A 27,181-nucleotide genomic window follows, 5' to 3' on the forward strand; every position below is an offset into this window, starting at 1 on the left:
TGTGTAAATTCTCATAAGTATATTCGCTTGGTAAATGCTCCATCGAAGGATCACAAAGGTAGTTTATGGAATAAACGAAATACTTGCCTGTAAAAAAAACCCAGTTTTTTGATATTGAACCGAAGGCAATAAGGTCACGATCACGAGAATTTGAACAGAAGCCGGCCTCATAAATGTTTACCACGCACTTCTTGACGAGATATTACTTGGAACTGAAAGTGACCAATTAGACCCTCGGATGCACACAATGAATCCTTTAACCCTTGGCTCTGGGCCAACTCAAGGTAACAATCATCCCCCGCAACGACACCCAGCCCCAGCAACCCCTGCACAGGATGAGGGATGATGTAGTAATTTCTGTTTCGCTGGCCGTGCCTTGATTAAAATTCTTCCGTTTTTATGGCCACGCTAAAAGCGTACGAAAATCCCATAAAATAGTCTGCAATCAAATCATTGGGTAACGTTGGCGAAAAATGGCCGAATGGCACGTTAGAATGAGTAAGAATAAAGTTAACGACCAACCCCTGAGCTGGAATGACTAAAAGGACTAACTATAAGGAAAACTAATTAGAATCAGCTTGGGATATGGTGTGATTCTAATTAAGTTTAGTAGGAATTTAATATGTAAATAAAAGCTTCAACTTAGGTTTTTTATGGAATTTAATTAATGCAAATGAATGTTTAAGCTTTAAACCTAATATAATATATTAGTTTTTATATTAAAATCTAGCTGTTTTTTAAACATTTTGAGTTCATATTATTTTTCAACCTTTAATATATAAAAACTGATAACGATAATGGCTTCTAAGTTTTAATTAGTTCCATATAATTCTTGGTTTAAAAACCTAATTAAAGTTATAAATTCCTAAAACAAAAGAATATAAAAAGGCTATAAAAAATATATATATACACATTTAATAACAGAATGTCAACTGATCTTTTTTTAGAACTATTTTTTAGTGAAATCGCATTGCAATTCAGACAAGAAATGACTGACAATAGTCCTATAACTTATATGGCATAGCGATAAAGCGTTAGTAAAATTACATAGATAAGATATATCAAACAAAATAGGAATAGTGACACAATTTCCTTAATTATTAAACCTTAAGATTATTTTCAGTGGCAGGCCCACTTTAAAATTTCTGCATTTATGAATTCCACTCATCCGCGATGGATGCCCACGTCTACGTCAGAGTCCGAATTGATTTCCGTAATCTGACATTATACGCTATATAGTCGTAGGAGCAGAGTGAAGTTGGATCATGATAAGTGTGGTGTTCTGGGGGGGATGAGAGAGAGTGAACCCAGGCGATAAGAGCTCGCGGCTTGATAAGATTCTAGTAAATGTGGCGATCTTTTATTTGAACTCGCTCCGTGGTCTTGTTGTGTTTTCGGTTCCAGTTTAGTTTTCGGTTCTCTGGGTCTCTGTTTTCGTTTTTTACTTGCCCGTATTTCTTTATTCCTATACGATCGGCCTGCTGCCTCATAAACCCTGGCCCGTGAGTCAGTTTGTTGTTTGCCCCAGTCGCGAGCGGTCGTCTGCTCCGGAGATCTTCGATTCCGCTTCCAATACCAATCACCGATCACCGGTCTCCGATCTCTGATCGCCACAGATATAGAAATAAAAACTAACAAAGCAGCCGGAGAGGAGATCTTAACGAGATCGAGAGGCGATCTCGTTTGAATTCGCGACGCTGGCCGCTAGTCAGCCGCCTGATCTCCGCCAGAACTGACGTTGTGCCAGCTCCTGCTCCGCGGAACTATAGGAGCTACTTCTGAACCGATATTGCACTAGCCGATTAGAGCTGGTCTCCGGGGTGCACAGAACGTAGGAAATTGACTTGACATAAAAACAAAACACCGAAATAAAACCCAACATAGTCGAGAACCTGTTTTGGATCGATCTAAATGTAAGTCCCCGAAGGTCGTTCTCTCGCCTTTGAATAATTTCTGGCACTGACAACACTTTTGTTTGTTTTCATTTCAATTGTTGGTTTTTAATTTGATTGCTTTGTTTATTATTAGTGCCTTCAAGATGTCCAAGATGCCAGAGACTACGTTTGCCGACTTGAGTTTGGCCGATAAGGTAATTAATAACCCACTTAAGTAACTAACAATCGGAATATTGTACTGAATATTCATGAGGTGCGCTGGGCAAAAACGCGTTTCGATCGCTGAACTTGGCGATTAATCCGAAAACAGCACGTGACAAACTTGACAAACAAACAAAAAAAAATCCAGAGACGCTTTGTGAACAACAAATAAAGGCGAGACAATCACCTCGAAGCTTTGAATACCCTCCGTGAAAGTGAATGCATGACAAATCCAGTAAAACTGATTTAATTAGGTGATTCTAAAAGGTTATAAAGATTTCATTTATTATTAAATGCATTAAGATACACCAATATCTTCTGCCACATTGCCCCCATAAATCTTACATATATTAGCTTAGCATAGTTTCAAATTGTAACAGAAAGATTGCTCCAGTTCCATGGCGTATACATATAGTATGTGCTCATTAAGATCGCTGAGATATACATATATTAATGTTGTGGATACAAGGGCATGTTTATTCCATGTGGCCTGGTCTTGGAAATGTAAGCAACGATAGACGCAAATGCACAAAGTATACAATTGTAGATTTCATTAATTCTCTGCCTGTGTTTACATACACTCTGGATTGGATCCCTAGATTCGCATTTTCATAACGTATAAAAGTATATCTCCCTGAATCAATTGGTGCGACGAATTATCGCCGATATGCTAAACGACGCCAATTAGTAGACAACTTTTTCCACTTGGCTTATCTTTGCATTGAAATCTAGATTTCGCTGGAAATCGCACAGATCTCGCACCCATAAATGATGAATTTCTCATCTGATCAGTTCCTACTATACTATATATTGCTTTATATGCAGTGCGAAATCCATTAATCCAATGGAGTTACTATGTTAATTGGAAAGTGAAACAGAATTATGGGAATGTGAATTGCTATTATTAGCTCTGATTAGATGGTAAAGATTAAAGATCGAATAAAAAAATTAGATACCATCCCCTACATGTATTTGCTAAAATTTGCTAAAACCTGCACTAATAGCAAATTTTTACACGCATAAATAATAGTATTTTGCCTTTTTAAATTCAATCATTGTGTTAAATCTGTAAGTGAGCTCATTTTCTGTTTAAAATTCAGTTAACAAATGTTTGCTTAAATAAGATAAAGCAGATCACTTTCGTGCCTACAAATATATTTTATCTTACTTAAATAAATTGTTTTTTCCTCTTACAGACTGCCGTAAAGAAGCCCAGCATAGAGGCTCGCCGGTTTTCTGATGTCTCCACCTGCTCCTTCAGTTCCAGTAAGTAGTATGATTTTAGATCTAGATTAAACTTTCTCTTAGGATCTACCTTTTACTAGAAAAGTTTTACCAGGTTGTTAAATTAAAAATCAATTTGATTTCTCTATCAACAGCCTGCTTCACCGGAAGCTCCGATGAGGACGAGATATCGCCGAAGGACAACCAGCAACGCAACTCCGCCGGCGGGACCGACTTTTGCGTAAAGAGCATCTCCAAGAGCGCCTTTGGAAGGCGCGAAATCGAGATTGCAGAGTCCGAGATGCCGGGCATTATGATGCTCCGAAAGCGGGCCAAGGATGAGAAGCCTCTGAAGGGCGCCCATATAGTGGGTTGCACCCACGTGAATGCTCAGTCGGCGGTGCTCATAGAAACCTTGATACAGTTAGGTGCCACCGTGCGATGGGCAGCCTGTAACATCTATTCCACGCAGAATGCCGTGGCTGCCGCCCTGGCCGAGGCGGGCATCCCGATCTTTGCCTGGCGCGGCGAGACGGAGGAGGAGTTCTGGTGGTGCCTGGACAGGTGCATACACTCTGATGGCTGGCAGCCAAATCTGATTCTAGACGATGGCGGCGATGCCACCCATTTGATGCTGAAAAAGTATCCCGACTGCTTCAAGGCCATTCGAGGCATTGTCGAGGAGAGCGTGACCGGTGTCCACCGTCTGTACATGCTCTCGAAGGGCGGAAAGCTCACAGTTCCCGCCATCAATGTCAACGACTCGGTGACCAAAAACAAGTTTGATACCTTCTACACGTGCCGGGACTCCATTTTGGACAGCCTCAAGCGAACTACTGACATCATGTTTGGCGGCAAGCAGGTGGTGATCTGTGGCTACGGAGATGTGGGTAAGGGCTGTGCCCAGTCCCTCAAAGGTCAGGGATGCATAGTCTACATCACGGAGGTGGATCCCATTTGTGCCCTGCAGGCGGCCATGGATGGCTTCAGGGTGGTACGGCTCAGCGAGGTTATACGGAGCGTAGATGTGGTGGTTACGGCAACGGGGAACAAAAATGTGATTACCAGGGACCATATGAATCGCATGAAGAACGGCTGCATCCTCTGCAATATGGGGCATTCCTGCTCAGAGATCGATGTGGTAGGAACAGTTGGATTAACCTTCCGGGACTTTCCTTCTTATAGTTCTCTCTCAATTTCAGAATGGCCTGCATACGCCTGAGTTGACGTGGGAAAGAGTTCGTTCCCAGGTGGACCACATCATCTGGCCAGATGGCAGGATGATCATCCTGCTGGCCGAGGGTAGGCTGGTGAATCTCTCCTGTTCAACGATTTCCTCGTTCGTGGTCTCCGTGGCTTCCTCAACCCAGGCGCTGGCTCTGATCGAGCTGTTCTCGGCACCGGGAAGGTATAAATCGGATGTATATCTGTTGCCAAAGAAAATGGGTGAGTTATAAACATAAATAGCAATATGTTCGCCCCGAAAAGTAGGCAATGATTTTGCGCCTAATTGATAGATTTTTCTTTGTGGTTTGGAGTATCCTTAAATAGCATTTTCTCCCACTTCCTCTTGATTTCAGATGAGTACGTCGCCAGCTTACACTTGGCCACCTTCGATGCTCATCTTACGGAGCTTACGGACGAGCAGGCCAAGTTCATGGGCTTAAACAAGGCCGGGCCTTTCAAAGCCAATTACTACAGGTGAGCGAGTGTGTTAACCATTAAATTATTCCTATTGTATTATTATTTTCTTTAATTTCAGATATTAATCAGTATTTCATGTATCCTGTTATTCTCGTTCTGTTAATTTGATATTATTTAGAAAAAAATAAATAATAAATACAAAAATTTAAAATGAAATGAAAATTTAAATTTAAATATTAGTTTAATCTGCCATTTTAAATTAAACATATAAACATTAAATAGAAGAATTTTCTTTTTGATTCAATGAATTTAAAATACCGTTAGTTTGCTCACAAACACAAGCTGCTTGCTATAAAAACATATATAGATGGCGCTTCAGGTCAAGTGTTTTCGGCACTGTGGCAACCTAGAATTACTGGCCTACGCAGAGGAGCTCTATATAGAATAATGGTTTAAATAAATATAAATAAAATATTAAATGTATGTTTCTTACTTTATTGTTTTTCAGCGATAATTTTTTTGGATAATTTAGGTTTTTTTGGTTATGGGTTTTTTGTCAAAATTGTAAATATTGTCCGAAATATAACTGCAAAGAGCAGCTCTTCCAAAAATTCTTGTTTTAAATTAAAGTAAGAAATATATGTTTAGCTATAATCACCATGATGGAGGCTCTTTTGGCGGAAATTAAGAGTACAGTGGCCAGTCTGGAGAATGACAGCGAACCAGAGGAGCTGCACATGAGAGCCTGTATGGGCAAAACCGTAAAGTTGATGAAAGATCTCCGAAATTCCATCGTTGAAACTGGGCATTACAGCGAACTGTTCACAAGTCGCACTTCGAAAGTCCTGGCGGAATGTAAGTCTACCCAGGAAATGGCCACAGATACTTATTAAGAGAACTCTGCTATCCACAGGTCGCACCTTGATGGGGTTTCTTTATAGAAGTGTGCCGTGCCATGCTGAGGGAGGCAAGGTACCTGCAGAGGCGCAGCGCTGCTTCCTTCAGGTCATGGATGTCGTTATAGGCCAGTTCGACGACATCATCAAAGAATCCCAAAACAAACAGAATTCAGGGGATCCGGATTCCCAAAACGAGATACGAAAGGAACTGAAAGAAGTGATACACCAAAACCTAACGCGTTTCAAGAAACTGACTGCCTCGGCTATACAGGCCTCTAAAAGGGGTTGCAAAATAGATGGTGATTTGGAGAATAAACTAAGCTCCGAGCACTTGGAATCCGCGGTCGAACCCCAGAAAATCAAGGAGCAGAAGGAGGAGCTCAAAGTTTCCCAAAAAGGATCACAGCCGGAGCTCGATGTCTCAAGAAGGGATAGAGGCGATGCCAAGGACATTCATTCGCCCAATCTCAAGAATAGCCATCTTAGTCCGTCCCAGATTCCCGATTGCAGGCCGGAGGAGATACGGCTGGAGCACCTGCCGCAGTCGGGGGAAGATATAAGCAAAGCGAAATCGACCGAGCGTCAGCCATACCTGCTAGCTCAAACAAGTGCCACCCTCTCTGATTTTATTTTAAAGGACCAGTCGGAAAAGGAATCCAATATAGAAATAGTAGACTCCTATCAAAACATAAAAGGCCAAACAAGCCTGAAGACGGAGAGTCAAGACCTCAAGGATTTCTTTGTCCAGAAAGAACCGACAAAGAGTAATTCTTCAGATCTTATATTCAAGGACCATTCGGAACTAGAATCCAATGTGGAAATAGTAGACTCTCGAGAGAACATAAAAGACAAAACAAGCCTAAGGACAGAGACCAAAGATCTCCAGGTATTGTGGGCCCAGAAAGAAAAGACAAAGTACAATTCTTCAGATTCTTTATTGAAAGACCAGTCGGAACTGAAATCCAATGTAGAAAGAGTAGACTCTCAACAGAAAGTAAAAAGCCAAACAAGCATGAGGACGGAAGGCCAAGACCTTCAGGTTTTGTGGGTCCAGAGAGAAAAAACCAAGTTCAATTCTTCAAATTGTATATTCAAGGACCAGTCGGAACTGAAATCCAATGAAAAAAGAGTAGACTCTCAACAGAACATAAAAGGCCAAACTCGCCTGAGGTCTCAGAGTCAAGACCTACAGGATTTATCGATCCAGAAAGAACAGTCTAGGATTAAGACAAAGTGCAATGCTTCAGATTTTATATTAAAGGACCAAACGGAACTGGAATCCAATGCGGAAATAGTAGACTCTCAACAGAAAGTAAAAAGCCAAAGAAGCCTGAGGACGGAGAGCCAAGACCTCCAGGTTTTGTGTGACCAGAAAGAACAGCCTAGGATTCAGATAAAGCGTAATTCTTCAGATTTTAAATTAAAGGACCAGTCGGAACTAAAATCCAATGTATCAATGGTAGGCTCCAATCAGAACATTAAATGGCAGCCAAGTTTAAAGATGGAGAATCGTCAAGACCTCCAAGTTTTGTGGGTTCAGAAAGAACAGCCCGTTCTTCAAACCAGCTCCACCTCTTCAGATTTTAAATTTGATGATCAGACGCAAACGAGTTTGACTACCGAAAGTTCGCAAGACTTCCAGATTTTGTTGAACCAAACAGACGATCGTATAATTGAGACGAGCTTTTCATCTTCGTGCATCGAGAGCCTAAGAGACGTGCCCGTCTTGAAGGAACTGGAATCCAATATGGCGTGTTCAGGTTCCATTCAAAACCATATTGGTTTATTGAGGACATGTCGCAAAGACCTGCCGTTTTTGTCTGTCCAGGAAGACAAGCCCTTGATTCGTACTAGCTTCACTTCTCCCGGATTCTTATTGAAGGACGTGCTGCACCCGGAAAATGATAAAATAAAAGCCCGTTTGACATCCAAAAGTTCGCAAGACCAGCAGGCATGGGCTCAGACAGACAATCCCATGTTAAAGGGGAGCTCATCTTTCGATTTCTCAATTAAGAAAACAAATTCGTATATAAAGAATATAAAAAGTCGGCAGATAGACAACCCACTGACCCAGAAGTTGAATTCAAGCAAGGTGACTCTGCAGAGTCAGATTTCCGCGGAAACATCTTCTCCAAATAATGTCCAACTTCCATTGACCAGACCACAGAGGAACCGGAATACTAGCATTAAGAAAAAATTATCAGCAAACAACTTCTTTGCGGTGGGAAAAACCTTTGGTAACACTCGCCTGCGACTGCTCCGCTGGTGTCAGGAAAGAACGAGGAAATATGGCCTTCCCATGTACGAGTTCAGCGAGTCCTGGCGGAGTGGCCGTGCCCTGGTAGCTCTCATTGCCTCATATCACAAGGATTTGATTGAAGAACGTTTCCTGAACAAGGAGTCGCCAAGGAGTACGCTCACCTACGGCGCTAATGTCGCCAAATCCCTGGGAGTAGACAGCGAAGTGGACATTGTACAGGTGTGCCGGCAGAAGGTTCCAGATTTCTGTCAGGTGTGTGCGTTCGTAGATAAACTGGAGCGCTGCCTGGTGCCAAGGCTCTAATAAGAATGTTTTTATTGTTTTTTATATATTTAATAAAATATATAAATTTGTTTTTAAAATTTATCTACAGCGAAATACAAATTTTAATATAGGTTTTCCATGTGAATTATGGTTCCAATCGGGGCTTAAAATGTAAACTTATATAATCCAACTTCGCTAAGACATCACGGGTCTGGGTCATCATGGATGTAAGAGTTGGGCCAGTAGCTCATCATGCCGAAGATGATCTTCTGGCTGGCCCGCGGACCAATCATCGGGTTCATCTGCATCAGAAATGTGACCAGCCAGGCCATGTAGCAGCAGACGGCGGTCAGGATGGTACAGCAACGGATCACGCCGCGCTCCTCGTACCGGCAGGAGATTAGGTACCCGACGACGGCGAAGAGCAGCCAAAACAAGGTAATGGCTCCAAAGACCACAAGCTTATCCATTTCCGGGGAGCTTGTCAGCAGCTGGCAACGACAACTGGCTAGTTGTGACAACTTTCACCCCTGGTCCCTGGATCGGAGAGCCTGCCCAATCCCAATTTGGGTGCCGGCGCACTCATAAACTTTTATGGCTGCGAACATTTCGATATTTTATGGCGGCCAGCGGAGGCTGCAGGCGCAGTGGAGCGCGAAGGTTGTAAATGGAAAACTGTAACAGTGCTGCCGGCGGCGACCTATTCCTAGGAGCAAGGATAAGGAGACCACATTTCTGGATTGTTTTTAAACCTAAATATTATTATAACAGATTCTTAAAGCCTTACAAGCATTTAATCTTTTTTTAATATCGTTAAGGATATGTCTCGTTCTGTATTATCTTCAAATATTGTTTCTTTTTGTAGATGAATAAAGTAAATAAAGTTCCACTAAACCAAGTGAAGTTAATTCAAAATAATAACATTTATTGAAAGATAAATGCTTACAATGCTTAGGACATTCTCATAGCACCAAGAAATATCAAAAATGAATAATGAAATATAGATATCCCACAAAATCCAACTAGTTCAATGAGAAATCATTCCAAGCCAGGCCAAATCTATCCGAAAAAAGGACAAATTGCCTTCCCTGAACTGTATACATTTTCCGAGTGCCAGGACGGCCCATAAAACTGCTGCACGCATCCTGACTAAGCGAAAAATCCGTTTTACGAGGGCTGCCAGCTCTCCAGCTTTCCAGCTCTCCTGCAACCTCCACCCTACATCCTTCATCCTCCCAGGGTCCATATCCATCCCCTCCTTCGCATCCTGATGATGCCATAAGTGCCCAGGCGCGCCTCATAAAATGGCGGCTGTGCAATGGCAATGCAATGTGCTTCGGTGTGCCGTTCTTCCGTTCTGCCGTGGTGGTGTGGTGGAATCGAGTTTTCCCAAAGTAGCAATAAATGTTAATGGCAACATCGAATTTTCCATTTTCTCGCCATAAGTATCAAGACGTCCGGTGCCAAGCCAACGGTTATTTCCCGGCAATGGCCATCTTTAATTCCATTTTGATGCGGGGGAGCCGTCGCCTTATAGAGGATGAAAAACAGTAGCTACTTTCGGTAACAATTTCGCCATTCGATTTCAAATAGCAACTACAACCAGTCTTTGCATAAAACTTACTTTTTTTGGTTACGATTAATCCGAAGAGTACAGGTTATTGGTATTTCATGGGCTCTTAGGAAGATTCAATGGTTTTTCAAGATGTGTTTTTTCAAATATTTTTTAAACTTGTTTTTTCAAAGCATTATAAACTGCGATTCAAGAAAATTTTCAAATATTAATGATTTTTATTAAAAAAGATTTTATCTGCTAGTATTCTTGAAAACACACAACAAATTAGCCATTAGGAAGTACAAATTCATTTCCTATTTGTCCTTATTTTTCTTTAAGTAACACGAAATGTCGCTTAAGTAATAGTAGTTACTTTCCAAAACATTTTGTACCTCGATTTCAGATAGAAAGTATTCAATATTTAAAGTTATTTATAATTAACAAATATTTAAAGTTTTAAACGTTTTGGCTAAACTTGAAAGACATGAGCTTACATTTTTGTTAATGTTTACACGGCTAATATTAATTCGATTAATTATTGTTGTAAATCATTTAGGTGTAAATGATAAATAAAATTATCCTTAACATTTACTTTATGGGTGATTGATTCATTATTTATTCACTTGGTGGCAGCTTTTGTTTGTGTCTTTGGTTTTTTTTTTAAATTTATTGCGTTAATAACTTTTAAACTAAACTAAACGTTGTTTTCTTGCTCGTTTTATTAATAACTTTAACATTTCCAATTTAAATAAATAAAACCATTGAAGAGCACCAAACAGTAGCTACTTTCGGGATCAACTTCGCACTTCGACTTCAGACAGAAACTAAAAACATTTTTTCAATGTTTTGGTTCGAGTTTTCTTTGCTGTAGATACCTTTGGATTTAGGATCGTAAATCACCAGTTGGCCAACGGAGCCTCGACTCTGGAGAGTCTCAAGCAAATGCAAATCGGGCCAAAATGTGTGATTTCCCCTTTAGCACGGTCGGCACTTAAGAAGAAATAGAGTCAACCGAAAGCCGAAACCTAAAATTCTGGGGCACTGCGTTATCGGTTCCGGTGTCGGTGTCTGTGTCGGTTTGTCTTGTCACTTCTTTGACGAACCGTCAAAATATTTGACTCGAGGTAAAACAAGAGCGTGACTGATTGGTTCAGCTTGGAGTTTTGGCCAATTGCCAAACGATTCCTACAGGAATTAGACCCAGTCAGGTCTTTAAAGTAACCAAAAATTATAAATCTAATTCATGGAATACATTTTGTGGGTATTAAAAAAGTAATAATAATAATTAATATTTGTTAAATTGAGATGGATACCATTCACATGAAAATATACATAAAATAATAATGAAATATCTTAAAAAAATAATTATTAGCTTGATAATGTATCTCAAAACATCAGGATGGGAAACACCTTCACACTTTAACAAAAACTGAAAAATAGTACCTGTAATCTTACCAGATTTTCGCGTAGTTGTTCTCCTGCGCATAGAATTGCTGGGTGTGGAGGAGATTTTAACAATTTGGATTAGTCGTACGACACTAGCACGCGTTGTTTGGGCAGCCACTTAGCGACTCGGACTCGGGTCGGTCTCAAGGAAGTGCCAGCACAAAGCTTGCAACACATTCCATTTCGCAGGTAAACACCTGGCCAGGCAGGCGTCGCGTCGGCTCTTTGGACCGTGGCGCTTTCCCCGCATCCCATATCTCACATCCCCTGGCCCCTTTCCCAGTCCCCCGTATAACGGCTTGGAAAAGTGGCCGTTTTCTGTGCGGGATTTACCAGAGAACTTACCTTTGTTGGCCCTTCCATTCACACATGCATTTCTATGCTCATAACGGCCGAGAATTTAGGAAATCGGTAGGCAGATGATTTTATTAGGGAACTTACTTTCAGTTTTATATTTACAACAGGATTTTTAAAAACAATAAACTAAGAGATGTGGATTTTGTAACTATTAAAGTACTGTTCCCAATTTATATTATTAATCGAAATAATTTTAATTCATTTAAAATATTTTACAAACTTGTATCAATTTGACACTATAGTTTACCAAAGTTTGTACTTTTTAGGAGGTAAACAATCCTTGACTTTGTGTTTTCAATAAAAAACCACTTTGGTGTTTTGTAAATAAAGAGCATATCAAAGGGATTTGTAAATAAATGTTTAATAAAAACGTAAAAATTCCTGATTAAACTTAACTGTATTCTATTTTATATATAAGGACCAAATGCTGACAACTTTAATGCAATTTGCCGTTGAGGGCAAAGTCCTTCAGCTCTTTGCAATTATTATTCCCTTTCATGTTGAGGACTTTCATTTTCATTGAGGGTCAAACTCAATTCGGCAGGTCGTATCTTTATCTGGACAACATTTGCGAATTAATGCTCCGCATTATTATACCTAAAAGTGCTGGGAAAGTAAATAAGAATAAGATATATAGATATATGTGGCCGTCCACCCTAAAATCGTTGGTCTTCATAAAACGGAGTCTGCGCACGATAAAATGCATCCGCCGATGGCGATTGATTTTTGACGTGGCACGAAGCGGCTTCTTGAGCGTATCCGTAACTGGACACTCAGAGAAATACCTGGAAAATATGATTAACTATTAAAAATAATTTAAAATGTTTTGTAGAAATGACAAAGATCCAGAACTTTTATAAACAAACCAAAAAATGTAATATGTAAATACAGTCACTAAAATTTGAATTCTATCTTCTAATACTTTTGTATCTGATTTCTTTGACTGTATCTTTAGCAAGTGACTGGTACTGCCCCCTGTCTTGAATGGCGCACTGCGCAGATACAGATACAAATACACTGATACGGACGACGGATACATGTGGCGGATACGAGGGCGTCAACGGTCGGTGGTTGATTCCTGTCGCTGGCGAATTTATGTATCTGGAACGGGAGTGCAACCCCCACAAAAAGACCCGAAATCGAAGAATATCGAATTCTTTTTTGGGGGTGCGTGTGTCCGGGTGCGGTTCGATATGGAAGATATATGCCCGTCATATATCTCATTCCCCCCGCGCCGCTTTATTTATTTGTTTATCTACTATTTATGATCCCGAGACCGAGACCAAGACCGAGAACCGAAGGCGGAGTTTTCCCCAGGCCCCCAACCCCTCTGAGTTCGTCACGGTCGCCGTTGTTGCCGATTTTCCTGTACACTCAAAGAAGCAATTTGGATTGGGAAAATCTTATAAGGAAAAGGTTTGAATAAGGATTACGAACGTTGGATTGAGTTCAAGAGAAACTATTACAGTTGCACACAAATTTTAGATTTAGTGTAAGACTGCTTATTGTTTTAAATATTAAATTTTATTTAAGGATAAACATGTACTCATTTTCTCTAGGTGCAGTACATAGTATGCGTATGCCATAGAGGTACGTCCATAGAGAGCCCTATTGGCATCGCTTTTGGTTTGGGTTTGAGACTGGGTGACTCTTGGCGTCGGCGTCGTTGTCGTTGTGAGTGAACGAGTGTGTGGGGTGTGCGAGTGTGCCATGCGATTGCGATTCCTGGAAACTAACAGCGATTCACAGACAGTGGACAACTCGCACACCATTCAGTTCAGTGTTCAGCGCTCGGCCGATGACGCTCCGCACCTCGCAGTCACATCCCAAGCTGGCTCTTTAGCCCATGGCCAACCGTCGGCGTGCTCTTTCACGAAAGTGTTAAAATAATAAACCAACAACAACAGCAATAACAACAGCGTTAACATTTAACGTTAACAACAGCCAGAACGGGAACTATAACACCCGCAATTGACAGACTATTGGGCCACAAACAAAAATTTAATGTGCAATTTTCATAAACGTTCCGCGCCAGCCCAATGACTGTGTGCTTTAAATTATAGCCATCATCAAATCGCAGCTAAATCGGGCCAGACCGGTGGCAAATATATATCCCGTCATTACCAATTATTGCACCTAATTGCCAAGTATCAAAGTAATCGCGATCCTAAATCACCATTCTAATTGGAAGCCGACGGCAAGTGACTTTTCCGAAGATTGCAGTTCTGAGATTTAAACCAAAGTCATTCAAATGTCATCAAATAAAGCTTGATTCCCATTTGAGTGTTGTCTGGGTGAGTAGAACTTTCTATCTTGAACTAAGTCGACTTGCACGATGGTTTATTATGAAGGTAAATTACGCAAAAGTTAGCCATTAATTGCATGCAAAAGGATTCTTAATGACATACTTTCGCTGTAGCATATGGAAGAATTTTTGACAGAACAATAAAAACAATCCAATTTGCTGTGCTAAAAATTTGCAAATTGAGCAATTAAAAAAAAAAAGACCAAATAGTTAAATGTATTTTATTTAATGATTTTGAAAATGTAATCGAAAACTTGTAAATGGCATAGAAGAATGTAGTATTTAGGATATCCGTCGGCATAGTTTAGGTCTAAATTTAGCTTTTAAAATAATCACAAAAATAACTAAAAGCCGCATAAAAGCTTCGATAGCTAACTTTGTCGTATAATAAAAGTATTATTATAGTTTAAAAATTCAAAATACAAATGCTCCTTAATGGTCTAAAAGAAATGAAATTGATTCAATAAGATTATTTGTTAACCAATATGAAAGAAAATGTTTCTTTAAAAGACAAAGACGAAGACATATTAATTAAATTAGACTCAAATAAAAAACGCATTCTATATTTATTCAACTTGTAAATCGGTGTTGTGTGTTCTCTTTTCTCTGTTGATTTTAGGAACCTCTTGCGAGTATGTTTAATTTTGTTCGTATTTTATTTCGCATACTTTATTTCAGAAAAATTCGTGGTGCGGCGGAAAACGAGTAATCCGATTATGTTAACAAAAAATCATGAAATTACCGTACAATTTAAATTTTAATATGGTGTTTAGAATACATATTTTCTTATTAGGTGGTTTTTATAACCTTGTTGTAGGGAAAGATATTTTACGACATTCCCACTCGACTCTGATTCTCTTTTCTAAAAACCAGTGTTAAAAAGGGATTAGAGCTAAAGGTAAATGAAGATTTTGATAGAATTTCATATATTTATATATATATTTTTTAATTATGTACTTGGTGTCTTATTTACTCAAATATGTTATTATATTTTCAAATTTTTCTTCCATCATCCATTAGAATAAGAATATAAATTGTAAATCAGAATTCAGTTTGCTTAAAGTTTTCCCTCAGTTACATTTTAAAGTAAAAAAATAAACAGGGTATTGTTTTCCTTGTTTTATTGGGATTTCGATAAGAATACTTAATTATTTATACCTTTATGTGCTTATAAATAATTAAGGCAATTGGCATATTTTGCAATTGCAATTTCTACCTGCGGAATTTGGACCTCTTATTTATAAATAGTAGGCAAGATCTGTCCCATTAAATGATTTAATATTTCGTTAATTTTAAAGTGCCAAAATGTCCGTATCAACGGAAATGCCTATTTGTATTTTATGAAATGAATTTGCATTTAAATAGAACAGAATCTGCATACATCAGACTTATGTACCTCTGCACCACGCATTTCAATCACATCTCGAGGTCCATTAAGAGCGACAATGTTATCATAGCCGCGCTTTATGTCCTTTTTAATTCGACTCGACTATCCGGGAGTGCGTGATACTATTTGTAGTAAATCCCCGCAATAACAGAGGAAACAGCGAAGGGATGAAACAGATTTCCGGTCGCCATTTGCCGGTTGCCGTTTATGGCAGGGCATCTGGGAATTTTCCCACGGGCTCTGCTGCTCAACAAGATCACGTACGGCCGTAAAAGCCCGCGACGCATAACGGCAAATGGGGAGCGGGAATGGCGGCACTTAAGAACCGCCGCCGCTTAATCCAATTCAGCAAAATGGAGCCACGCATACCCACCCCTTACTTCCCACCCCTCGGAACAGTATTCCTTATCTTTCAACCACCACCTTATCTCGGTGTATCTGTGTCGCGAATGGCCGCCAACATTGTTGCAGTTCATGCGGACACACAGATACAGATACAGATACGATTTCGTGCTGTTGTTGTTTTCGGTTCGTGACAGCGAGGGTGGGCGTGGCCTAATGCGGAAATAAATAATGGCGTCAGTGATGTCATTTCGTTTTCTTTCTGAGCAGAAAAAGATCCGTCAAGAAAAACATAAGCTAAAAAATAGCCAAATTCATGGGAAAAAGTTTAATTAAGAACAGTTTATAAAATATATCTAAGTAATAAAAATAATAAGTAAATTGAAATCCCATTATTTTATTTGTATATCTTCTTTCTGTATTATAATATAATTATGTTAGAAGTTTGCAAAGCATTAAAGGAGTCATTCCAACCCCATAAATTATATATATTCTTAATCAGCATTAATAGGAGAGTCATTCTAGGAATGTGGGACAGAAAACCATTTTTTTTTTTTATTTTCTTCAAAATTTGATCGTTAAAAATGTCAAAAATTGATAAAAATTTGGATGTCTTAAAAATTTAAATTAAATATTGAGACTCTTAACCTAGAAATAACTAACATAAAAAATGTTTCACAATTATACGTTAAAGGATAAGTATCCCGATGTACTCACGTAGCGTTTTTATTTTTTTTTAATTTTCCTCAATTTTTTATAAAAATTGGAAGTCAAAACTCTGATTTTAAAAATATAATAAAATTTGCATAAAAAATATGCATAAGTTCATCAATTTTCCTATGATCGATGTAAAACTTGGACACAATATTCTATTGAGCCTTAAAAAAAAGTAAAAAATAAAATAATAATAATAAATAAATTTAAAATATTTCACTGAACAAGGGCGACACCTGCCGAATCAAGTGCCAACTACAATTTCAATTTTTGCCACAGGAACGTTATGGCGCTTGCTTACATGCCCATATAAGTGTGCTACAGAAAAACTCTTAGCAAAGTCACAAACCTCGTTGCAGGAAGTAGAAATTCGTATAAGACAAGTCTGCTTGACAATATAAGAGAGCAACAAACAGTCTGTATACCAAATGGGGCGGAGTCAGATTCCATGATGGCCGCCAAGAGTTGTTGCTCTCGCTTCCTCTTCCTTTCCCACTTCGATATTTGTGTGTATGCCTCTTAAACGCGGTGGCGGAATATTTATATTTCGATTTTATTTAAGCAAATTGTTTGTATGTTTGAGGAACCTAATTTTTGTTACATTTTGACCTTGCAGTAAAATGATTAAGTTTTTAAAACACAATTTTTCATATAAACCATTACAATTAAATTTAAATATTTAATGGCGAAATGTAGTTCTCTACGAAAACAATGAAAATACAAATTAGCATAACAGACTAGGGCAATATCAGAAATACCTCTTGGAAACTGTCATAAAAGAATCGTAAAGCAAGCCATTCATAATAATATTAAATAATCATAAATATAAATTAAAGTAACTAATATATTATTAATTTCATTTTCTTATTAAAGTATTTCTTATTGGAATACATTCGTAGATAATGATAATATAAAGAATGTATTGATAGAAAAATATGGAAAAAGCCAAAAGTTGTGAACTTTTCAGATTTTGAGGTCAATTGGTCAAACAAAATTGATAACAAAGTCGAGCATCAAATTCTAAGAATATTTTCATCATCTACGAAAACATATACAATTTTTGGAAATATATTTTGTAATCTTGAAGTCTTAAAAAAATCACTTTTAATTATATATAATTTGAGTTTCCTTTTAGAAAAGTATTTCCAGAGAAACGTTTAAATTTTATATAAATTTGTGTTTATTTTTAATCTTGAAAAGTTTTTCTAAGAAAACTGTTTAATTACATAGAATTTTCAGTTTCTCGTTAGCATAGTATTTTGTATTAAACTTAATTAGTAAATTATATCAATACATATTTAAATAGTGAATTATTAGTAATTGAGTATAAATCACAGGTTACAGGTTACCGAAAATATAAAATTGGTTGTATATATACAAGTAATTAAATGTGTTGAAATTAACTTAAAAATATGTAAAAAAAATTTTGCTTTCCAAGTTAAATACCAAATCAACACCCTTACAAAACCATAATTGGCCACTGTAAATATAGCAATGAAACATCTTAGGAAAATGCTCTCATAAAAATACAAAAATTACTTGGGCGACCGTTTACCCACGGCACCTTTTAAGTTCATTAGAAACTGTGCCAGTTTTTAATGTCTTAGCATAACCATCAAATGGCGACCTTGGACCAAATGCGGTCTGTGTGATCGAGCACAACATTGCGCAATTGAAGGATACGTCGTGTCCTTGAGCCGAATGCACGGTCATTACGATCCGGTTTCTAATGCCATTTGGCGAAAGAGGTGAAAAGAGTTGAGTCGAAGCGAGTCCTTTATGTAAAGTGTATCGCTGGTGGCCTCAAGGTCGGCGGGATAACGTGGGTGTTGGCTGGTCTCCTGAAGGGATGCAAATCAGTGTGGATTACGAGCTCAGCGGTGTGCAACATGTGTTGGGCCGGGTATCGCAGATCGCTAGTCGGTTTTTGGTTATCAGTTGTCGGTCTGAATCTCCGCGGTATTCCGGTTACAATTGAAAAAACGCTTGTCGAAATTGCCAGAGGTCTCCACGTGCGGCAGTAACGGTTTCTGCTCCATCGTCCGCGAAATCTAAGCGTTCTCGTAAATCCAAATCGTTGGAGAAGGATCCCTGGATTCCTTGCTACGTGAACTCGTAAAAACCCCAAGTCAACTTCAGCAGGGGCGGCTATAGAGAATATTTTCAGGGGGTTTTTAAAGGGGTTCATATTTATTTTTGTATAAATTTTGAGGAAGAAAGCATTTAGAAAATTTTAAATAGAGAGATTTGTGGCTTGCAATATTTTTATAAATTATTTTCATTGTGTTGAATATTTTTTTGTTGATTTCCTATTTATTTAGATACAGAATTCAATAACCTCCAGTAGGTTTTACTTAAAAATAACCTTTTTAAAATCAGTTTGAAGTTTATTTTCAAGTTTTTAAAATCCTTAGGAGCTACGCCACTGGCCGACAGACAGCACAATAGCCCCTTACAATGTCGACGGCAGCTCCTTTGTCTGCGAAATGCCAAAGAGATAAGTAGAAATAAACGGAAATGCCAGAAAGAAGCAAATTTATTGCCACGGACCGAGACGGACTTTGCGAAAATGTCAATTTCGTTTTTATGGCATCAAATGTTTGAGTCGAGGAGAGGAGCTTATGCGAATGGCTGTCACAAAGTGGATTTGCCTCTTAGGGTGGTTGAGGATTGTTGTCTGTCGTCTTAGATACTTTGTTTGTCGAATAGTTGAAAATGCTTTTTATTTTTGCTTAAGATTTTCCACTGGTCCGTCGGTTGTCCACTTGAATCGCCTTCAAACACTTTTGTGGAAATGTAATGTGCTGCAGACCTCGCTTTCAAAGCCATTAAGTGTTGCACCCCCGCTGCCTCGCATTTAAAGTGTATCTTTTAATGGCGGATCAATGAGATTTATATAATGAGCCCCGCTTTGTACGCAGCTTTGAGCGCGGACTCTATCAAAAGAGCCGTCCGCCATTTTCTTTCGAGACACCGAAACGAAAACCACATTCACATTCTCAGCCAAAACGAAACGAAAGGCACTGAAATGAAAAGAAATCTGATATCATTCGGCGTCCGTAAGAGAATAAAGCGGGAACCCTCCGTTTTTTTTTATGGCCAGCGTTGAGATTGTGAGGCAGAGTTTACCATTTTGGATGCAGTGTTTCTCGTTCCTCCGCAATCCAATCAAATCGAATCCAATCCCATCTCGGTCGCCGAGGTTGGCCCTTTGTTGCCGTACTTTTTAACAAGTTTTATGGGATGTCATGTGTCAAATGGAAATGAGAATTTATGTGTTTGTAATTGAAGGCGAGGCGCGGGCTCAGACAAGTCAGCCAGCGACCACGCTCGTCTCCTGATCTCTCTTCCCGATCTCCCCTCCAGTTCCTGCGCCACCATTTTGCCAGCTTGGAGCCCCGAACCACTAAAGCCGATCCCTCGAGTCCGAACCTGGGACCGTACCGCGTCATGCTGGTTGTGTTGGGTCTCCTTCTCGCATTTACATAAATTATAGTCTCTTTGTGAGGAGCGAGTGTATCTTGACTTATCATCAGCCGACTCATCCGGACCCATCAGAACCTTGGAAAGGAGTATGAAGAATGCAGGGGCTGGTTTGCTTTGGATAGAAGCCTGTTTTCGTGATTATCACAGCAGGTCTTATTTGTAGGGTTCTGGGATTTAATGCCAATCTATAAGAATGAAGATAGATTTGTAATACAAAAAATCAATAGTTTAAAATCTTTTTTTATACAGTAAAAATCTATTAAATTGATTTAAAATATTTTTTTTACAATAATTTTACAGCTGTAATAGGTATTTAAAATTAAAAATGAACTTTGAAAAGTGTCTTCTTTTGGTAAACATTTTTATGAGTGCATGCATTTCAATTTTAAAACCAAAATGTAAATCAGTCTAAACTAGGAAATCCGCTTTTAGTGGGTCGATATTTGCCTTGGTCAATATGTTAATATGTGCAGAAGCAATAAAAGCAAAGAAAAGGCAAATAATTTAAAATATTAATGCTCGTTTTAGGGTGGTAGGAAAGAGGGAAGCTTACTTTGCTAGGCCGAGGCCAGAACCCTACAAATAGAAATATTTTCCTGAAAAAACCAAGTTAATCAAGCTATCCAATTGGCCCAAAATATGTGTAAACTGAGGCCTGACAAATGACAAATCAGAATATTACTCACTTTCCAACCCACAAGGGCTATAAAACAACAAAAATAAAAGAAGGGGGAATGAAAAAACAATGTTTGAACATACTTTATGGCCTAACAGTTCATGATAATAAATCCATGTGAATACGAATAACCCATTTGTCTATTTGCATAATGAGCGGGCTTCACTTACTCACTTTTGTTATGGAAATCGAAGTTCTCTGCCGACGGCTCACGCAATTTTCCTTTGATTCCCACAGCAAGTTGCATTGATTTCGGTGGCGTTGTCGCGTTTTTATGAAATCAGCCATCAAATTAAGTTTATGTCTCAATTAGTTTGGATCGTCAATAATATTTTCGTTTCGTATCGTTTCGCGAATGGGCCACAACAGTTTGCTTACAATCCAGGCGGACTCCATAAAAGTACCAGGGCCCTAAGACCTACGGAGCTCTTTAACTACTGCAGTGAGTGAATTGCGAAGGGGCGCCGCCGGCAGACACTGCTCATTTCGGAGGGGGTAGAGGTGGGCTTCCTAGTGGCGTTCGATTGTAAAAAATGGTTATAGCCAATTAAACAAAATACTAAAACTTAGCAGTGCTTCCAGAACGGCGGCCGAGGCAGTCGAAGTGAAGTAGTATTTGCGGGCTCATCTTCAGCCAGCCAAGCCGCGGCCAACGGGGCGGATGATCGATCCGGGGTATATCATCTTTCCAACCCCTTCCGCTCGATTAACTGTGACATTTTCCCGGCATCTTTGTTGCCTCTTCCGGCATCGCATCGCCATTTTTTAATGCTGATGAGCCCCCAGGATCCGATGAAGTTGTGCATCATTTTTATCGCCCGCCGGAAATTACGTTCTCCTTTTTTTTGGGCAGCATTAAAATGGCTTTCTGGCAGCTGATGTCAAATGCATTCCTCCGGCTTTTTAGAACTTGCCAAAAGCCACGCTCAAGATGGAGGAAAAAAAAAACAAATTATAATGAAACCATATGAATTTAATAGCGCGCGTTAAAAAAATCAAAAATGTAATTTGCATAACAGATTTAATGGTTTCAGGCTTGGCGGAAAATCAACTCGGAGATTGAGTTAAAGTGTGAAGTGAATTAAAGAGCGTGTCGGATTAAAGATTCCATAGACGAACAAAGCAAGTAAAGTTAAAGTTTATATCGTATTTTATTTTTGTAATTCTTTATCAAGCCTAAAATAAGTATTCTTTGCTTAAGAGTTTTATTTTAAACTCCCAAATCCCAATGTTTCTGCTCCTGTTCCTAAAACCTGCCCCAAATAATACTAAAGAAAACAGCCTTCTTAAAATTTTGTCAAGAGGCGTGCTCCAGATGATCCAGCTCAACCGAAACATTCTCGGAAATTTAATCTTCAAGCCCAGCCAGTCTGGAATTTAACCAATTTCGGTTGCGATGTGCTTCAATTGCGGCATTGCCAGCGGCTGGGAATATTTTGCTTGGCCGAATGCCACGTCCATTTTTCATTAGTTAAATTGGAAATTAGTTGGCACAATGGCCTCGTCCTCGTCCTCGGCCAAGCCCAGGATCAAATTGCAGGATCCCATGTGTGAGTGGCAGGCGAGGAGAATGGGCATTGGCCCTGAGTGCCAAGCCCAGCCCTGTGGCCGGCAACTGCGGAGGCCATAAATTGCGCCTGTCAGTGTCTTAATGCCCCGAAACTCCACAATCAGCAGGGCCCAATGCTGAGGAGTCCAGAGTCCTGAGTCCACAGTCCACACCCATGCCCTCGCCCTCATTCCCGCCCTTCTGGGTGTCCTGCGGCCGGCAGCGCAACTAAAGGAAAAACAACGATAATTTATAAGTCGTAAATGTTTGCCCGCCTCTTCTCCTCTTTTTTTTTTGACTGCGAAAATGCCGAAATGGTGCACAATTTCCTAAATGTATCGCCTCTCGCCCGCTCCGATTAGCAGCCGTCCTTTTGCCGGCGAGGACACGACACCACACAGTAGTCAGTCAGTTCTCGTCCTCCCCAACGGAAAATGTCCTTTCAAGATGGCTGACGACTGCCCGCATTCGCAGGGGGAGTTTTATTTGCCCGCCCTAAAGGAAAATATCAAATTATTGGCAAGGACGCAACGCAGACGACAGAGGACAATTTCGGCAAATTGCAAAATATTTTCAAGCTCACTGACTTGGATCGTAAATTATGGGCTCGTAATTTGGCTTTCAGTAAACACAAATGAATCGTGGAAATTGTTTCTGAACTTAACTCAACTTATTCCCAAGTTGAATTCCGTTTAAATTAGATTACTACTTTCGTATGAGCAGATTTTTTTAAATTATATTCAGTTTAAAAACAATCAGAAACTGCGTAGGTACTTGGGTTTTATTTCATTTATTAGGGTTATTAATGATTTCATATTATTATAAATTTGGGAATGTTTAATCTTGGTAGAAGAGTTCGCAGAAAAGTATTCCGTACATAAAAATCGACAAGACTTAAGACCATAATGTTCATCTATTTTCTTTAATAAATTTTATTATTGTTTCCCTTTGAATTGAGTTTTCTTACAAATGTTTCAAGAACGTTTTTTAAATTGTAAATCTTGTATAAAATTATATTTTTTATTTGTTTCGTGTCTTAATGTATCCAAAAAGCCTTCTAATTTAGTTAACTCAAAGCTATTTGTAATTTAAGCCCCCCAATAAAGATTAAGAATTTCAAAGACAAAGGAATTTTATAGTTAAATGTAAGTTGTGCAGGTGTCTTAATATTATTTCTTTACTATTATTATTGTCATTTACTGTATTTTGGCTTTACTTTCTAAGATTTGTAAAACAGTTGAGACCATAAATAATTTGATTTACGCGATATTTGAGTTATTGAAAATCATGCTTTAACTGAAATTTATTTTTAGTGGTCATCGAGGCTTAATCCATCTTTCGTTTCGGCAACTTTCGGCTTTATCGATTTGGATGTCAGGTGTTATGTGGTTTTAGGGGCGTTCTTCTGCAGATTTTCCCATTTCCATTTCCATTACCAATTCCAATTTCCATTTTCATTCCCCCATCGAAGGCTGCCACGTCAACCTCAGCTGGGTTCGAATTTTCAATTTTTTTACGAGATGCAAAGGGGAGCTCACGAGAGACAGAGAGAGCTGGCGAGTGAGCCTGCCTGCCTGCCGAAAGCCAAGAGATTTCCACTCGCTCACTCGTGCAAAGTGGTGATTTCGTATTTGCCTCACTCTCGCACACGCACGCACACACTCGCCCGGCCACCAATACAGGCGCGCCCGAGAGTATCTGTGTGGCCATCGGCTCGCGTGCGTGTGTGTGTGTATACCGCTTTAATGCTGTTGTTCTGGTTTTGGCGCTTGGAGTTTTTTACGGTGCGCCGCCCGAGTATTTACCACTTTACAATGGAGTTTTAGTACCGCGAGTCGTCATTGTCGTCGTCATCATCGCCGCATAAAGTCGAAATTAAAACCGCGGAGTGTCAGCCATAAAGCACTAGAATCGAAATCGAGTTAGTCCCAGCCCCGATCCGATTCGGATTAATCTGGCACAATTACCCATTCGCGATCGAGCAAAAAGTTCAAATTACCGAACAGATTTGACTTTGACCCTAAATGTACGAGTGGTTATTTAATGGATCTGCTGGATTTTGAATTCAGTTTTAACGAGTTGAGTGAAACAATTTGACTGTAGTTCAAAATAAACAAATACACAAAATTATTCCTAGTGAAAAACATGAAGAAACTCCGCTGGCAATTCACAGAAAACAATTATTAAAAGTATTTAACTTTTAACATCAAATTGTAACGTATTTTATGACGGTAAGAGATTTCTTCGGTCTACGAAAGTTGTTTTTATAATCAATAATTAAATATTAAGTGCTCTCTATAAAAACCTTAAAAAAGACAAATTTGTATGTTAATTTAATGTTAAATACAACAGTAACAGTAAAAAATAACGGTGAACAATAAACAAAATTTAATATGGCTTAGCTCAACATTTATTAGCTTTGTTATTTAAATTAAAGAGTTCCTTTTCAAAGTAAGACAGTATCATAAATCATAATTGACTGGAAATATAATGAAAATAAATATTTAAATACGAGAAAGGTTTCTTAAATTAATTTAAACTTACGAAGGCAATTTAAATGTGTATAAAATTACGTTAAACATATTTATAGCCTTATTTTTTCGATCATATTCTCATATTTATCTTTACTATTCGTTTATATTCATTTATATATTTATTTCTCTATTATCTGTAGCTTACGCAATCATGTAGTTATTTAAAATCTAAAGAAGACATTTCTGTATTTGGAATACCTTAAACCTTATACGAAAAAATGATGTCAGCCATTTGTTAATTTTACCCTAATGGGTATTATATTTTAGCTTAATCCAGACCTTAACGGTTGGAATATAATATATAAAAAAAGATCAAATATAGACTTGACTACTCACCGAAAATCTATTTATTTATTTACTTTTCATTTACTTTATTCTCTTAAAAAATTCACTCTTAAAAAAGTTTAGCCTACAACCTGAAGTAAATTGTGTAAGAGCATTTAATACTCCTGCCGTTCGACTTAATCAAATAGTGACACTTTCCTTAATTTTCCACTTCATTGCCCAATTTGGGACCCAAAACAAAAGTTAATTCCAAAGGCCCGTTCTTTTTCCATAGGCTGAGCTCGTTCCGCTCGGCGGCCATAATGCCATTATTTTGATTGCCTGACATTCGATCGATTTGGGGACCACATGCCACTGGGCCAGCGCCTAATTAGGCGGGCCAGAGCGCTTAGCTAATTGCAGTCGGGTGCTCGCCCATTTACGACTATCTCAATAAAAATAATGCATAATAATGGCAATAAAACAATAAAGTTATGGAACGCTCCACAGTCAGATAGATAGCGAGAAGGCGGTCCAGGGAGCCAGAGAGCGAGCGAGTGAGCGAAATGAGCACATACGATGGCCATAAATATTTACAGCCAAGCAAACACTTGCTCAAATTAAGTACTCGTTAAATGGGAATTGGATGTCCAACCAAGACCACCGACCACCGACCAGCGATGAGTGACCGGCAAATTGATAAAAAGATAAATTGAATCATAAAGAACGCGGCTCCCCCCTGCAATCCAGTGTCCGATTGCGGGGCATTTGGCATTTTTAATTGCCGAGAAAAGTAATGCAAACAGATTCACAGTCGTATCCCAAACCCAATTCAGCTGAAATTCAAAGCCCCAAAACTTTGAGCAGCAGTTGGATTTTGGCCGGATTTTACGGCCCGACAACATGAGTCTCAGACGCATTGCGCAGTTTCAGTAGGAAAAGTCCATTACACTTATAGGAAAACTTAAGTAATAGTACTCTTAAATTAAACATTACAGAAATATACAAAAAAAGATTAACATTTTCCCACTGGAGTAAGGTTTTTCTAGTGGAATATCTAAAATAAAATCGTAAAAGCTTATTGACTTAAATAGGAAAGAGTAAAAAAGTCGGCAAATATTATTAAAAAAACTAGATAAAAACTGTAGATTTGAGTTCCCCTAAATATTATTTTTCTCTGTGCAGGACTCTAGTCCCGGAAAGATGCCAAGCCTGGGGCCTTCTGTATGATTAACTTTCGGATTTTGTAAAATTATAATGGGTCTCTGCTCTGCTCTGCTCTGTTCCTCCGCTGGGGGTTGGGTTGTGTTGGTTGGGATACCGATGCCTTTGCCTTTCCCTTTGCAAATGGCGCTGACAACCCCCAACATTTTTGGGGGTGGCAAACGAATTAAGCTCGTAAAAGGTTTCGGGGTGTTTGGGCTACGTTTGGGGATTTTGGGCCTTTTTTTTGGGGGTGATGCTTCTGCTGCTTCCTCTTTCGCTTCCGTGGCTCGTAAAACCGGAAAGGAAAGCCAGGCAGTGGGGGAAAAGCCCATTAAAATCGCAACCCCCGAGCGTTGGAACGGAATCTGCATTAGCATTCTACGGAAATAAAGTTGCCTACGAGTCCCAAAAGTTACACCATCTCGCAATATATGTATAGTATATGCGAGTGAGGGGTCAAAATGTAACACACACGTGTTTGTGTTGACTAAAATTAAACCCTAAACTAAGGAAGGCTTTTGTTTGCATTCCTTGTGGGCTGAGAATGACATGTTTTTCTCATTTATCATGTTTGCCCAAACAGCAGCCGATGTTATATTCGTGTGAAGGTTAATTAAAAATAGGTTTGCTGGGTATTTTCAGATTTTTTGAGGAATGGAATAAAGGTATTCCCCAAAAGATGGCATTATTATAAAACATGATTTTTTACTCTAAATATTTGAATTAATTTTTGTTTAATATTTGTTTACATAACTTAAATTAAATTTAAATTAATTAATTAGCCGATATGCCTTCTTGTTCGTTTCTTATTTTGTATTTTTGTATTTGATAATTAAAAAAAAACACTCTAGGAATAGATATTAATATAAAAGATACAATCACCAACTTTTCATTTCAGTTGGTTTCTTTAGTTGCTAATAATAAGATTATGTTTGTATTATATTTTACTAACATTATTTCCATAATCATCAAG

General features: G+C 38.8%; 3 protein-coding genes across 4 annotated transcripts; 2 read left to right on the forward strand and 1 right to left on the reverse strand.

Annotated features, from left to right (window-relative positions):
• Nucleotides 1–1,122: 1,122 nt before the first annotated feature.
• On the forward strand, nucleotides 1,123–5,369 carry AhcyL2 (Adenosylhomocysteinase like 2). 2 transcript variants are annotated; one of them, XM_017162224.3, is made up of 7 exons: nucleotides 1,123–1,913; nucleotides 2,029–2,089; nucleotides 3,293–3,362; nucleotides 3,476–4,461; nucleotides 4,523–4,766; nucleotides 4,901–5,021; nucleotides 5,083–5,369. In XM_017162224.3, exons 2-7 carry the CDS (start codon nucleotides 2,039–2,041, stop codon nucleotides 5,087–5,089), a joined length of 1,479 nt encoding a protein of 492 aa, XP_017017713.1. In that variant the 5' UTR covers nucleotides 1,123–1,913; nucleotides 2,029–2,038; the 3' UTR covers nucleotides 5,090–5,369. The 2 variants fall into 2 exon arrangements, with proteins under 2 accessions (XP_017017713.1, XP_017017714.1); XM_017162225.3 differs by lacking the exon at nucleotides 5,083–5,369 and having other exon boundaries at nucleotides 4,901–5,025.
• A 148-nt stretch (nucleotides 5,370–5,517) lies between these two features.
• Actn3 (alpha actinin 3) lies at nucleotides 5,518–8,485 on the forward strand. The gene is made up of 2 exons (XM_041774432.2): nucleotides 5,518–5,819; nucleotides 5,878–8,485. The coding sequence occupies exons 1-2, from the start codon at nucleotides 5,624–5,626 to the stop codon at nucleotides 8,424–8,426; spliced, it is 2,745 nt and encodes a 914-aa protein (XP_041630366.1). The 5' UTR covers nucleotides 5,518–5,623; the 3' UTR covers nucleotides 8,427–8,485.
• On the reverse strand, nucleotides 8,473–8,924 carry VhaM9.7-d (Vacuolar H[+] ATPase M9.7 subunit d). The gene has a single exon (XM_017162164.3). It carries the CDS (start codon nucleotides 8,855–8,857, stop codon nucleotides 8,591–8,593), a length of 267 nt encoding a protein of 88 aa, XP_017017653.1. The 5' UTR covers nucleotides 8,858–8,924; the 3' UTR covers nucleotides 8,473–8,590.
• Between the last annotated feature and the right edge of the window lie 18,257 nt (nucleotides 8,925–27,181).

This window comes from Drosophila kikkawai, chromosome 3R (assembly GCF_030179895.1).
Source record: "Drosophila kikkawai strain 14028-0561.14 chromosome 3R, DkikHiC1v2, whole genome shotgun sequence".
NCBI classification, from domain to species: domain Eukaryota; kingdom Metazoa; phylum Arthropoda; class Insecta; order Diptera; family Drosophilidae; genus Drosophila; species Drosophila kikkawai.

Bases quoted from the DNA above. Each gene is read 5' to 3' on its own strand.
- AhcyL2 (XM_017162224.3), top strand. From the start codon at position 2,039: ATGTCCAAGATGCCAGAGACTACGTTTGCCGACTTGAGTTTGGCCGAT. The intron at 2,090-3,292 runs GTAATTAATAAC...TTCCTCTTACAG, and splicing joins ACTTGAGTTTGGCCGATAAG to ACTGCCGTAAAGAAGCCCAG. The intron at 4,462-4,522 runs GTAGGAACAGTT...TCTCAATTTCAG, and splicing joins CCTGCTCAGAGATCGATGTG to AATGGCCTGCATACGCCTGA.
- Actn3 (XM_041774432.2), top strand. From the start codon at position 5,624: ATGATGGAGGCTCTTTTGGCGGAAATTAAGAGTACAGTGGCCAGTCTG. The intron at 5,820-5,877 runs GTAAGTCTACCC...TGCTATCCACAG, and splicing joins TTCGAAAGTCCTGGCGGAAT to GTCGCACCTTGATGGGGTTT.
- VhaM9.7-d (XM_017162164.3), bottom strand. From the start codon at position 8,857: ATGGATAAGCTTGTGGTCTTTGGAGCCATTACCTTGTTTTGGCTGCTC.